The sequence below is a fragment of the Hemitrygon akajei genome, chromosome 1, assembly GCF_048418815.1.
Source record: "Hemitrygon akajei chromosome 1, sHemAka1.3, whole genome shotgun sequence".
Taxonomy (NCBI): domain Eukaryota; kingdom Metazoa; phylum Chordata; class Chondrichthyes; order Myliobatiformes; family Dasyatidae; genus Hemitrygon; species Hemitrygon akajei.
Window position 1 is genome coordinate 6,735,503 of NC_133124.1, and position 14,395 is coordinate 6,749,897.

The 14,395-nt window shown below is 42.9% G+C and overlaps 1 protein-coding gene across 3 annotated transcripts in view; it reads right to left on the reverse strand.

Moving 5' to 3' along the window:
- The window catches only part of taf2 (TAF2 RNA polymerase II, TATA box binding protein (TBP)-associated factor), a 110,822-nt gene that overhangs the window by 9,959 nt on the left and 86,468 nt on the right, over positions 1-14,395 (reverse strand). For 2 of the 3 annotated variants that reach the window (XM_073028318.1, XM_073028229.1), the window contains exons 23-24: positions 14,002-14,231; positions 1,304-1,456 (exon numbers count right to left, since the gene is read on the reverse strand). In XM_073028318.1, the coding sequence (XP_072884419.1) occupies positions 1,304-1,456; positions 14,002-14,231 (383 nt within the window). Of the gene's footprint in view, positions 1-1,303; positions 1,457-14,001; positions 14,232-14,395 lie in introns of those variants that run through there. The other variant, XM_073028401.1, reaches the window with a different exon arrangement.

Consider the following 14,395-nt stretch of genomic DNA (forward strand, 5'->3'; position numbering starts at 1 on the left):
ATTCAGAAAGTTAGAAGGCATGGGATCCAGGGAAGTTTGGCCAGGTGGATTCAGAATTGGCTTGCCTGCAGAAAGCAGAGGGTCGTAGTGGAGGGAGTACATTCAGATTGGAGGGTTGTGACTAGTGGTGTCCCACGAGGATTGGTTCTGAGACCTCTACTTTTCGTGATTTTTATTAACGACCTGGATGTGGGGGTAGAAGTTTGCAGACGACACAAAGGTTGGTGGTGGTGTGGATAGTGTTGAGGATTGTCGAAGATTGCAGGGAGACATTGATAGGATGCAGAAGTGGGCTGAGAAGTGGCAGATGGAGTTCAACCCAGAGAAGTGTGAGGTGGTACACTTTGGAAGAACAAACTCCAAGGCAACATACATAGTAAATGGCAGGATACTTGGGAGTGTGGAGAAGCAGAGGGATCTGGGGGTACATGTCCACAGATCCCTGTAAGTTGCCTCACAGGTAGATAGGGTAGTTAAGAAAGCTTATGGAGTGTTAGCTTTCATAAGTCGAGGGATAGAGTTTAAGAGTCGCGGGGTAATGATGCAGCTTTATAAAACTCTGGTTAGGCCACACTTGGGAGTACTGTGTCCAGTTCTGGTCGCCTCATTATAGGAAGGATGTGGAAGCATTGGAAAGGGTACAGAGGAGATTTACCAGGATGCCGCCTGGTTTAGAGAGTATGGATTATGATCAGAGATTAAGGGAGCTAGGGCTTTACTCTTTGGAGAGAAGGAGGATGAGAGGAGACATGATAGAGGTGTACAAGATATTAAGAGGAATAGACAGAGTGGACAGCCAGCGTCTCTTCCCCAGGGCACCACTGCTCAATACAAGAGGACATGGCTTTAAGGTAAGGGGAGAAAAGTTCAAGGGGGATATTAGAAGAAGGTTTTTTTTACTCAGAGAGTGGTTGGTGCATGAAATGCACTGCCTGAGTCAGTGGTGGAGGCAGATACACTAGTGAAGTTTAAGAGACTACTAGACAGGTATATGGAGGAATTTAAGGTGGGGGGGGGTTATATGGGAGGCAGAGTTTAAGGGTCAGCAAAACATTGTGGGCCGAATGGCCTGTACTGTGCTGTATTGTTCTTTGTTCTGTTTAATATTTTTTCTTGTATTGTACTTACTAATACGTGTTCTCTTTTAATAACCAGCTTCTAATGAAAAAATCTCTTTTCTCTTTCCCATAAATCCTGATAACTGGCTAGATGTTTTCAGCAATCTACTTCTGTTACAATTATGAAAAAGAATTGCTCTCATTTCATAAAATTAATCTCCAGATATTTTAAAAAACCTCCTTACTTTGATTTTTAGTTTAACTTTGCTGTTGTCTTCATCTTTTTCCAGAACTTGGCCAGGTTCCAGTGGAGAGCCAAGTGGAGTCTCGGCTTTTCTCTTCACACTCTGCGCTCCAGGTATAGTGGATGCAGGGTCCTTAGCAAGATGGTCTTCCTCCTGAGAAAGAACTCATGTTCATAATAATACATCTTTCACAGTTTGACAGCTCCTTGCTGACAACCAACAAAGGTGCAGCTCAAGGATGTGTGCACTCTACACCTACGACTGTGTGGTCGAGCACAGCTCAAAAGTCATCTATAAATTTGCCAATGACACACTATTGTTGAATGAATTTCAGATGGTGATGAGGAGGTGAATATAGTGAGATAGATCAGCTGGTTGAGTTGTATTGCTACAACAACCTTGTACTCAAAGTCAGTAAAACCACGGAATTGATTGTGGACTTCAGGGTGCAGAATCAGTGGGAGGACACGCCAGTCCTCATTAAGAGGTTAGCATTGGAAAGGGTGAGCCATTTCAAGATTCCTGGGTGTTAACATCTCTGAAGATCTATCCTGGGCCCAAAACATTGATGGTAGCAAGGCAGTGGATGCATTTCATTAGAAGAGATTTGGTATGTCACCAAAAATGACCAAATTTCTGCAATGTGCTGTGGAAAGCATTCTAACTGGTTACATCACCATCTGGTATGGAGGGAGCACTGCACAGGATTGGAAAAATCTGCAAAGGGTTGTAAACTCAGCTAGCTCCATCATGACTCCCCAGCATCGAGGACACCTTCAAAAGGCAAAGCCTCAAAAAGAAGGCACCCATCGTTAAGGACATGCCCTCTTATCATCGTTACAATCAAAGAGGTGACACTGGAACTACAAGACATGCACTCAATATTTTAGGAACAGCTTCTTCCCCTCTGCCATCAGATTTCTGAATGGACAATGAACCCATGAACACTGCCTAGTATTTTTTGGGTTTTTTTGTACTATTTAATTTTTTTAATACATCCTTCTTATTATAAATTATAGTATTTTTATGCATTGCACTATACTGCTGCTGCAAGACAACAAATTTCACAACACATGTCAGTGATAATAAACCTGATTCTGATTCAAGATCTCTATAAATGCTTCACAGATAAAGTATTTCAAAAGGAAAAATAAAGATTGATGCCTTGGTGCATTAAAAAGGACGACTTACTGTAAGTTCAAGAAACCTGGATGCTGAAGTTGTTTGGATGAAGATGACAATTAGAAAAGGAAAGAAACTACTGATAGGACTAGTGTACTGGCTCTGAACCACACAGTAAGATGGAGAATAAAGTAAAATTAGTGAGAGTTTGTCAGAGATAGGGTGATAATCACGGAGGATGTTAATCTACATGCAAATTCGAAACATCAAATCAACTTTCAAGGTAAACTTATTATCAGAGTACTTATATATTACAATGTACTAGCTCTGGATTCTTTTTCTTGCAGGAATTCACAGCAAAAATAAGGAAATACAACAGTATCTATAAAACACATACATAATTAAAGCAACACACACAAAGAAAGGGAAGGAGAAGGAGACTCATTGTGAGGTATTAGACAGGTAAGAAGAGGCAGAGTAGGGAATAGAAGAAGAAAGGAGGGGGAGGGATATTTTAAAACTTAATTAAAGACAGACATCAATGTGTGAAAGAAGACAAAGTATGCAAATAAAAAATACTGAGAACAAGAGTTTAGAGTCCTAGAAAGTGAATATGTAGGTTGTGGAAAGAGCCTGATGTTTTAAGGGTAGTAACTGTTCCTGAAACTGGTGGTGTGGGACCAAGGGCTTCTGTATCTCCTGCCCGATAATTGTAGCAAGAAGAGAGCATGAAGATGAGAAATTTACAGATGCTGGAAATCCAAACGCGCGCGCACACACACACACACACACAAACACAAAATGCTGGCAGAACTCAGAAGATCAGGCAGCACCTATGGAAAAGAGTAAACAGTCGATGTTTCAGGCTGAGACCCTTCATCAAGAAGAGAGCATGGCCTGTACAGTGGGGGTCTTTAATGATGGATGGCAAGTTCAGAGCCAATCAAAAACAAGACTGTAGTAACACACAAAATGCTGGAGGAGCTCAGCAGCTCAGGCAGCATCTATGGAGGGGAATAAAGAGATGACATTTCTGGCTGAGATCCTTCATCAGTAAGCCTGGTAGAATGCAATGAGGTAGGATTAATTAATGATCTCATGGCAAAAATACACCTAGGCAGAAATGAACATCATTCACAGAAATTTTACAATTAGCTTGTAGAAGAACGGAATGGGCTCAAGGTTGACATTTAAAAATTAAACAAGGGCAATTAGGTGACTAGGTGAAAAGCTAGTTAAAATGTTGGTGAAGTAGATTAGTTGATCAGTCAATTGAGAAACAGTGACGGACACTGAAAAGGATTGTAAGAGTATTTGGAATAGTTATATTCTAACAAGGAATGACTAATGCCATAGTTAACCAAAAATGAATTGGGAGCAGGGCTGAAGATTGAACAGAGAGTAAAACACCAAAGAATCATTAAAAGATCAATAGAAAAGGTAAAAATTAAGGTATGAGACAGCATTAGTTACAATTGCAAAAAAAAAGTTTCTATTAATTTAGGAAAATAATGAGGTAACATGCAACACACACAAAATACTGGAGGAACTAAGCAGGCCAGGCAGCATCTAGGGCAAAGAGTAAACAGTTCTGTTTCAGGCCGAGACCCTTCATCAGAACTTTTCCCAAGATTCCATTCTGTTTTGTACTCAGTTATTGGTGCAGAACCTGAATCATAGACTTCCCATTCAAAACTGGAGAGCTACCTCAAAATGAAGTCTGACAATCAGATAAACCCAGCAGATTGCATCACATACAACACACACAAAATGCTGGTGGAACACAGCAGGCCAGGCAGAATCTATAGGAAGAAGTGCAGTCTAACAGAAGTTAGAGAAATCAATGTTCATGCCATCAGATTGGAGGCTACCCAGCCGGTATATAAGGTGTTGTTCCTCCAACCTGAGTGTGGCTTCATCTTGACAGTAGAGGAGGCCATGGATTGACATATCGGAATGGGAATGGAACGTGGAATTAAAATGTGTGGCCACTGGGAGATCCTGCTTTCTCTGGCAGACCGAGCATAGGTTTCGTGTTCAGCGAAACGGTCTCCCAGTCTGCGTCGGGTCTCACCAATATATAGAAGGCCACACTGGGAGCACTGGACACAGTATACCACACCAGCCGACTCACAGGTGAAGTGTCGCCTCACCTGGAAGGACTGTCTGGGGCCCTGAATGGTGGTGAGGGAGTAAGTGTAAGGGCAGGTGTAGCACTTGTTCCGCTTACAAGGATAAGTGCCAGGAGGGAGATCGGTGGGAAGGGATGTGGGGGGGGGGGGGAAACGAATGGACAAGGGAGTTGCGTAGGGAGCAATCCTTGTGGAAAGCAGAAGGTAGGGAGGGAGATGTGCTTGGTGGTGGGATCCCGTTGGAGGTGGCAGAAGTTATGGAGAATTATATGTTGGACCCGGAGGATGGTGGGGTTGTAGGTGAGGACAAGGGGAACCCTATCTCTAGTGGGGTGGCAGGAGGATGGGGTGAGGGCAGATGTGCGTGAAATGGGAGAGATGCATTTGAGAGCAGAGTTGATGGTGGAGGAATGGAAGCCCTTTTCTTTAAAAAAGGAAGACATCTCCTCCGTCCTGGAATGAAAAGCCCCATCCTGAGAGCAGATACGGCAGAGAGGGAGGAATTGTGAGAAGGGGATGGCATTTTTGCAAGAGACAGGGTGAGAAGAGGAATAGTCCAGGTAGCTGTGAGAGTCTGTAGGCTTATAGTAGACATCAGTAGATAAGCTGGCTCCAGAGATAGAGATAGAAAGATCAAGAAAGGGGAGGGAGGTGTCGGAAATGAACCAGGTAAATTTGAGGGTAGGGTGGAAGTTGGAGGCAAAGTTAATGAAGACAACGATCTTAGCATGCGTGCAGGAAGCAGCGCCAATGAAGTCATTAATGTAGCGAAGGAAAAGTGGGGGACAGATACCAGTGTAGGCTTGGAACATGGACTGTTCCACAAAGCCAACAAAAAGGCAGGCATAGCTGGGACCCATACGGGTGCCCATGGCAACACCTTTAGTTTGGAGGAAGTGGGAGGAGCCAAAGGAGAAATTATTACGAGTAAGGACTAATTCCGCTACACAGAGGAGAGTGGTGGTAGACGGGAACTGGTTAGGTCTGGAATCCAAAGAGAAGTGGAGAGCTTTGAGACCTTCCTGGTGGAGGATGGAGGTATATAGGGACTGGACACCTATGGTCAAAATAAGGTGGTGGGGGCCAGGAACAGTCTACACTGATGTATTTTATATCATTGTTGAGGATTTCAATCAGGCTTATTTGAAGAAATCCCTTCCCATATTCAATCAGCAAATAACCTGTAGGATCAGAGATCCCAACACACTAGACCACTGCTATTCTAAGATAAGGAATTCCTACCGTTCCATGCCCAGACTGTACTTTGGGAAATCGGATCACTTGGCTGTCTTCTCCTACCTGCAAACAGGCAGAGGCTGAAGAGCAAGGCTCCAGAGATTAGGACAATAAAGAGGTGGTTGCAGGAGGCTGAGGGGTGGCTATGGGATTGCTTCGAGTCAGTGGCATGGGCCATGTTCAAGGACTCATCTGTGGATCCGAACGAATACTGAGTGGTTGTCACAGACGTTATAAAGACAGTCATTGATGAGTGTCTCCCCACAAAATCATTCAGAGACTTTCCCAACCTAAAGCCCTGGATAAACCATGTGATGCGGAATCTGCTGAGAGCCAGATCAGAGGCATTCAAATCTGGTGACCAAGACAGTTACAATCTCTGGAAAGCCATCTCATGGGCAAAGTGGCAACTCCTTTCTAAACGTGAATCAATGTAGGATGCTCGACAGCTGTGGCAGGGCTTGAATGCTATATCCTCCTACAAAGTGAAATCAAGCATCACAGGTGACAACAGGGCTTCACTTCCAGATGAGCCCAATGCCTTCTATGTTCACTTTGACAGTCAAAACATTGAGGAACCTTCAGGCCACAGCCTCCAATGACCTTGTCAATGACCTCTGAAGCTGACATGAGAGCACCCTACAAGATGGAAGCATTCAGCCCAGATGGGGTACCTGGCCGAGTACCAAAGATCCGTGCTGTTCAACTGGCTGGAGCATTCACTGAGATCTTTAACCTCTCACTAGCAATCTGAGGTAGCCACCTACAAGTATACCGGTGCCTAAGAAGAATGTGGTAACCTGCCTCAATGGCTATTGTCCACTCTGATGAAGTGATTTGAGAGCCTGGTGATGAAACGTATTAACTCCTGCCTGAGAAGCGACTTGGATCTGCTCCAATTTGGCTACCAGCACAACAGGCCCACAGCAGATGCCAAGTCATTGGCTCTTCACTCAACCCTGGAACATCTATATAGCAAAGATGGGAACATCAGGATGTTCCTTATCAACTACTGTTCAGCAGTCAATACTATCATTCCCTCAAAGCTAATCAATAAGCTTCAAAACCTTGGCCTCAATACCTCCATGTGCAATTGGATCCTTGATTTCCTCAGCTGCAAATCCCAGCAAGTTCAGATTGGCAACATCTCCTCCACAATGTCCATCAGCAAGGCTGTGTGCTTAGTCCTTTGCTCTGCTTGTTCTACACACGACTGTGTGGCTAAGCACAGTTCCAATGCCACATTTAGTTTTGCTTATGATACCACTGTAGTAGGCCGATTCCAAGGTGGCGACGAATCTGCATTTCGGAGGGAGATTGAAAATCTGACTGGTGATAAAACCACCTCCTGCTCAATGTCAGCAAAACTAAGGAGATGATTATTGACCAGGAGGAGGAAACTGGAGTTCCATGAGCCAGTCCTCATCAAGAGATCAGGATTAGATAAGTGCAATTACAAAGAAAGCAGGACAGCACTTCTACTTCCTTAGAAGTTTGTGAAAATTTGGCACGATATCTAAAAGTTCAACAAATTTCTATGGATGAGTAGTGGAGAGTATATTGACTGGTTGCATCATGGCCTAGTGTGGAAACACCAATGGCCTTGAACAGAAAAGCCTACAAAAAGTACAATCCAGCCCAGTCCATCATGCCCTCCCCACTACTAAGCACATCTACATGGAACACTGCCATGGGAAAGCAGCATCTATCATCAGGAACCCTCAACACTCAGGATACGTTCTCTTCTCACTGCTGCCAACAAGAAGGTGGCACAGGAGCCTCAGGGCATCACCAAATTCAGGAACAGTTATTACCCCTCAACAATCAGGATCTTGAACCAAAAGGGAACTCACTCAACTTCACTTGCCCCATCACTGACCTGTTCTCACACCCATTAATTTACTTTCAAGGACTCATCTCATGTTTTGATATTTATTGTATCTATTATTATTATTATTATTACTCCTTTTTGTAATTTCTTTTTGCATTTTTACAGTTTGTTGCCTTCTGCACACTGGTTGTTGCACTGATGGTGTGGTCTTTCATTGACTCCATTATGGTTATAGGATTTATTGAGTAGCCCACAGGACAACGAATCTCAGGGTTGTATATGGTGACATACATCTAGTTTGATAATAAATTTACTTTGAACTTTTTACTTTGAGAGTTGGAAATATTTTCACAGAGAGTTATGGATACTCAGTTGTTTTCTGCTTTAAGAGATACAGCATGGTAACACGACTTTCTGGCCCAACAGACCCATGTCACCTAATTGCACACATATGTGACCAATTACTAACCCATACATCTTTGCAATGAGAGAGGAAACCCACGCAGTCATGGGAGGATATACAAACCCCTTACAGACAGTGGCAGCATTGAACCCGGATAGCTGGCGGGGTAATAGCGTTATAGTACCGTGCTGCCTAACTTACCCAAGCCTGAGTACAAAATATTTTGACCACTAAAATAATTAGAAATAGTAATTAGGTAACAGTGGACTTGTGGCATAGGATCAGATAAGTTAATGAGTAATACAGTAGGGTTGAAGAGCTCTATGGATATTCCTGTCTTGGGTCCTTAAAGTTATTATAGCTGTGGTGGTAGTGGGTATAAGCTCCCACTACCTATTAAATGCTTCAAATGATGTGCATCTCAAATAGCCTCTGACAATCAAGTCCAGCTCCTGGTCTTCAAGTGTAGCTTAGCTATGAAGCCTGGTGGAACTGTTTCTACTGACATGAGAAGGGGCAAAGGCTGATTACTGGTGTCTTAAAACCAGTCGCTTCGAGCAGATGAGACTCGTCAACTGTGGTTGGCAGCTCATCGAGAAGAAGGAAAACTCTGAACTCAAACCTCTGCTGCCTTGTGTCTATATCCACACACTGGGAAGGCTTCAGGGAAAAGACTGGAGCCTCAGTCCCAAAGGCAGTCCTATGCTGGGTTCATAGCCTTCTGGCAACTCCTGTGACACCACTGATGCCAATCTGTATCGGTCTCTGCTCTTCCTTTGGGCAGCCTGTTACTGGGGTAACAGCTTGCTCTCCACATCATACTGCCTTGGATTGCCCATCACGCAGACACCATCCATGGTCAACACCAACCAATGGAGGGGCCGCTGATTTCTTCAGATGTCATTATAAAGGAATTTGTGCCATGAAGTACCAACTTTAACTTTGAAACGAGAATAAATGACTTCATGTGCAGATATAAAATTTCTTCTCAGTTAGGGTAGGTTGAGGTGGTGGCATCCGTCGGTCTCGAGAGACCATGGATCTGCGCCTGGAGTTTCCAGGGTGCAGGCCTGGGCAGGGTTGTATGGGAGACCGGCAGTTGCCCAAGCTGCAGGCCTTCCCCTCTCCATGCCACCAATGTTGTCCAAGGGAAGGGCACTAGGACCCATGCAGCTTGGCACCGGTGACGTCGCAGAGTAATGTTAAGTGCCTTGCTCAAGGACACAAACACGCTGCCTCAGCTGAGGCTCGAACCAGTGACCTTCAGGTTACTAGTCTGATGCCTTGCCCACTAGGCCACGCGCCAACACTCTTGAGGGGCAACACTTGAGGGGCAACCTGCCTTTTCACAAGAAACCGCCAGGAGTAAGATATGTTAAAGTGCCGGGGTTAGGACTCAATGTATTTAAGTAAACTACTTAAGAACTTTTTAAAAGCTATTATTAATGCTTTTTGAGAGGGTGATTTTAGATGCATATCATATTTTTACTGAGTTAAGTATTGTATGTAATTAGTTTTGCTACAATAAGTGTATGGGACATTGGAAAAAATGTTGAATTTCCCCATGGGGATGAATAAAGTATCTATCTATCTATCTATCTAATATCAGAAGTCTGACCACTTTATTGGGTACATCTGTACACCTGCTCTTTCACTGTAAATATCCAATCAGCTGATCATGTGGCAGCAATTAATGCATAAAAGCATTTAGCCATGGTTAAGAGATTCAGTTGTTCAGACCAAAAATCAGAGTGGGGAGAAAATGTGATTGAAGTGATTTTGACGGTGGAATGACAGGGTGGTTTGAGTATCTCAGTAACTGCTCATCTCCTGGGATTCTCACGCACAGGTCTCTAGAGTTTACTGAAAATAGTGTGAGAAACAAAAGCACCCATTGAATTGCAGGGTGAAAATGATTTGGTAATGAGAGAGGTGAATGGCCAGACTGGCTGGTTGAAGCTGACAGGAAGGCAATAGTAGCTCGAATAACCTCGCGTTACAACAGTGGTGTGTAGAAGAACATTTCTGAACACACAACGCATCAAACCTTGAAGTGGATGGGCAACAGCATCAGTAGAAGACCACGAACATACACTTGGTGTATAACAACACACACAAAATGCTGTTGGAACACAGCAGGCCAGGCAGCATCTATAAGCATCTATACTGTCGACATTTCGGGCCGAGACCCTTCGTCAGGACTAGATATATAATGCCCCTTTGCAATTCACAGGCTGCTGAATACACATTAATAACCCCAGACAGGGCTATTTGATTAACGGTGACACTGTACTGGGCACTTTAACTGGGAACAACAAGGAGCTTTTAAGATAACACGAAGATTGGGAGGAAAAAATGTGCAATGATCTATGCAAAGATGAAAGGCAGAAAAGAGGATTTAAGGATACTGGTCACTGGAAAAGTTCCAGACGATTCAAAATAAAACATAAATCTGAAATTGGCTGGAACTGCAGAGTTTACCAGAACCAAGCCTACAGATGGGAAACCTTTGTGGCTGTACTGCAGCATGCCAAATTTCATAAAGCAAACAAACATGGAAAAATAACCTTTGGTCTTGTAACTAATCCAACACAGTTCAAAACTGCAATGAATTAAATCAAAGGAAAAGCAGACACAGTGGCATGCAAAAGTTTGGGCACCCCAGTCAAAATTTCTGTTGCTGTGAATAGCTAAGCAAGTAAAAGATGACCCTGATTTCCAAAAAGCATAAAGTTAAAGAAGACACATTTCTTAGCAAGACTTCTTTTTATTTCCATCTTTTACAGTTTCAAAATAACAAAAAAGGAAAAGGGCCCGAAGTAAAAGTTTGGGCACACTACATGGTCAGTACTTTGACAAGTATCACAGCTTGTAAATGCTTTCTGTAGCCAGCTAAGAGTCTTTCAATTCTTGTTAGGGGGAGTTTTGCCCATTCTTCCTTGCAAAAGGCTTTTAGTTCTGTGAGATTCTTGGGCTGCCTTGCATGCACTGCTCTTTTGAGGTCTATCCACAGATTTTCGAGATGTGAGGGCCATAGCAAAACCTACAGCTTGTGCCTCTTGAGGTAGTCCATTGTGGATTTTGAGATGTGTTTAGGATCATTATCCTGTTGTAGAAGCCATCCTCTTTTCATCTTCAGCTTTCTTACAGATGGTGTGATGTTTGCTTCCAGAATTTGCTGGTATTTAATTGAATTCATTCTTCCCTCTACCAGTGAAATATTCCCCGTGCCACTGGCTGCAACACAAGCCCAAAGCATGATCAATCCACCCCCATGCTTAACAGTTGGAGAGGTGTTCTTTTCATGAAATTCTGCACCCTTTTTTTTTCAAACATACCTTTGCTCATTGCGGCCAAAAAGTTCTATTTTAACTTCATCAGTCACAGGACTTGTTTCCAAAATGCATCAGGCTTGTTTAGATATTTCTTTGCAAACTTCTGATGCTGAATTTTGTGGTGAGGATGCAGGAAAGGTTTTCTTCTGATGATTCTTCCATGAAGGTCATATTTGTGCAGGTGTTGCTGCACAGTAGAACAGTGCACCACCACTCCAGAGTCTGCTACATCTTCCAGAAGTCTTTTGCAGTCAAACAGGGGTTTTGATTTGCCTTTCCAGCAATCCTACGAGCAGTTCTCCTGGAAAGTTCTCTTGATCTTCCAGACCTCAATTTGAACTCCACCATTCCTGTTAACTGCCATTTCTTAATTACATTACAAACTGAGGGAACGGCTACCTGAAAACACTTTGCTATCTTTTTATAGCCTTCTCCTGCTTTGTGGGCAACATTTATTTTAATTTTCAGAGTGCTAGGCAGCTGCTTAGAGGAGCCCATGGCTGCTGATTGTTGGGACAAGACTTCAGGAGTCAGGGTATCTATAAAGCTTTGGAATTTGTATCACCTGGCCTATCCTAACGATGACTGTGAACAAGCCATAGCCCTAACAAGCTAATTAAGGTCTGAGACCTTCGTAAAAGTTATCTGAGAGCTCAAATCTCTTAGAGTGCCCAAACTTTTGCATGGTGCTCCTTTCTTTTTTCCCCACTCTAAAATTGTACAAAACAAAAATAATACACTAATCTTGCTTAAAATGTTGAAAAGAATGCTTCATCTTTAACTTTATGACTTTTGGAGATCAGTTCATCTTCTACTCAACTACTTACTTTATTGTCGCCAAACAATTGATACTAGAGCGTACAATCATCACAGCGATATTTGATTCTGCGCTTCACGCTCAACTATTCACAGTAACAGAAATTTTGACCAGGGGTGCCCAAACTTTTACATGCCACTGTATTCAGAAAAAAACTTTAAATGCTGAAGAAAAAGATCATTATTTTTCCCTGTAACAAAATACATCGGAGAATTGTTTGCAACTGAAAGGGGGAAAACAGATGATTAAGAGAAAAACACCAGAGATTCTGCAGATGCTGGAAATCTAGAGCAACACATACAAAATACTGGAAGAACTCAGCAGGTCAAGCAGCAACTATGGAAATGAATGAATAATCGATGTTCTGGACCAAGACCCTTCTTCAGAACTGGGAAGGAAAGGGAATGATGCCAGAATAAAAAAGTGGGTGGAGGGGAAGCAGGACTAGCTGGAAGATGATGGGTAAAGCTAGGTGGGTGGGAAAGGTAAAAGGCTGGGATTGGAAGGAATCTGATGGGAAGGTGAGAAGAGGTAAGAGGCCAGAGTGGGAAATAGAAGAAGAAAGAGGAGGGGAAAAGACAGAAAAAAAAGAGGGAAAATATTACTGGAAGGAGAAATCGAAGTTCATGCCATCAGGTTTAAGGCTAGCTAGCCGGAATTTCAGGTGTTGTTCTGCCACCCTTAGAGTGGAAAGAAAAAACTGGGTAAAGTATAGCAGGCGGAATCACTTAGAATGGTACAAAGCTCAGAGAGAGAATGTTTCATTCAATTAACATCCAATGCAAATAGACAAAAATAACTAATAATGTAAAACAGAGATGAGGAGAGATTTCTTTAGCTACAGGGTGGTGAATCTGTGGAACACATTGCAACAGAAGACCGTGGAGGCTAAGTCACTGGGCATATTTAAAGTGAAGGTTGATAGATGCTTAATTAGTAAGGGTTTCAAAGGTTACAGGGAGAAGACAGGAGAATGGGGTTAAGAGGGATAATAAGTCAGTCACAATGGAATAGAGTTGCAATTCAGTGGGTCGAATGGTCTAATTCAGCTCCTATGTCTTATGAGATTTAAACAAAAGAGAACTGATTTTAGAAGGACCTAACAAGAAATCCAGATGTTCAGGCTGGGTCAACTAACACCAAAACTGTTAATGTATTGGTAGGATGGGAGGGATATCGGGTTACATCACCATATGTTATGGAGGAGCCACTGCACAGGGTTGGAAAAAGCTGTGTAAACACAACCAGCTCCATCATGGGTACTAGACTGCCCAGCATCAAGAACATCTTTAAAAGGTGATGCCTTTAAAAAGCAGCATCCATCATTGAGGACTGCCATCACCCAGGACATGCCCTCTTCTTCTTCTTCAAAAAAGTACCTACACACAGTACTATGCAAAACTCTTAGGCACATTACATATACGATAGATAGATAGGGTGCCTAAGACTTTCCCACAGTAATGTATATTGGTTAAGATAGGAAGGTGGTTGGGAAACAGTGTAGTCCATGGCATAAAACAGGTTGAAAACCCTGTCTTAGAGGGATGAAAGGTCTTGAGGATGATGCAGATATAGAAATGGGCTTGGCCATGAAAGGAACAATACATAAGTAGTAGTTCACAAGGTAGAATATGAGGTAAACAGATTGACTCGACTGCCTCCTTACAGGTAAATCTGTAACCTGTTTTATGGAGCCTTACCATTAACTGAGGGGGTCCATGAACTCCAGGTTGGGAACCCCTGCTCTAAATGAAGAAAGGTTTTTTTTTGCAGCATTTCTTATCACAGATATGAAAAGATAGAAAATACATAGTTTCCTTACATTAATCTGGAAGCCAGGTATTAATCCATGCATGCTTGCACTGCCCAAAGTTTCTTGGCCACTTCCTCCTGTCTCAGGAATAATAATAGGATTCAGCACAGTCTTCTTTTCCTTCAAGTTGAGAACAAGGCCCAATTCCGGTAGAGGAAGGCATGAGGGTCGGCTGAGGCCAAACAATGTATAGTACATGTCCACAGCATCACAGCGAAGTCTCCAGTCGTGGGAGGTTCCTTAATAACATTTACGAAAAAAAGAGGAACTTTTATGTTACCTACATTGTTATTCAAGCAGGTACATCATTGAAGTACAGGAATACTATAAGACCATAAGATATAGGAGCAGAAGTAGGCCATTCGGCCCATTGAGTCTGCTCTGCCATTCAATCATGGGCTGA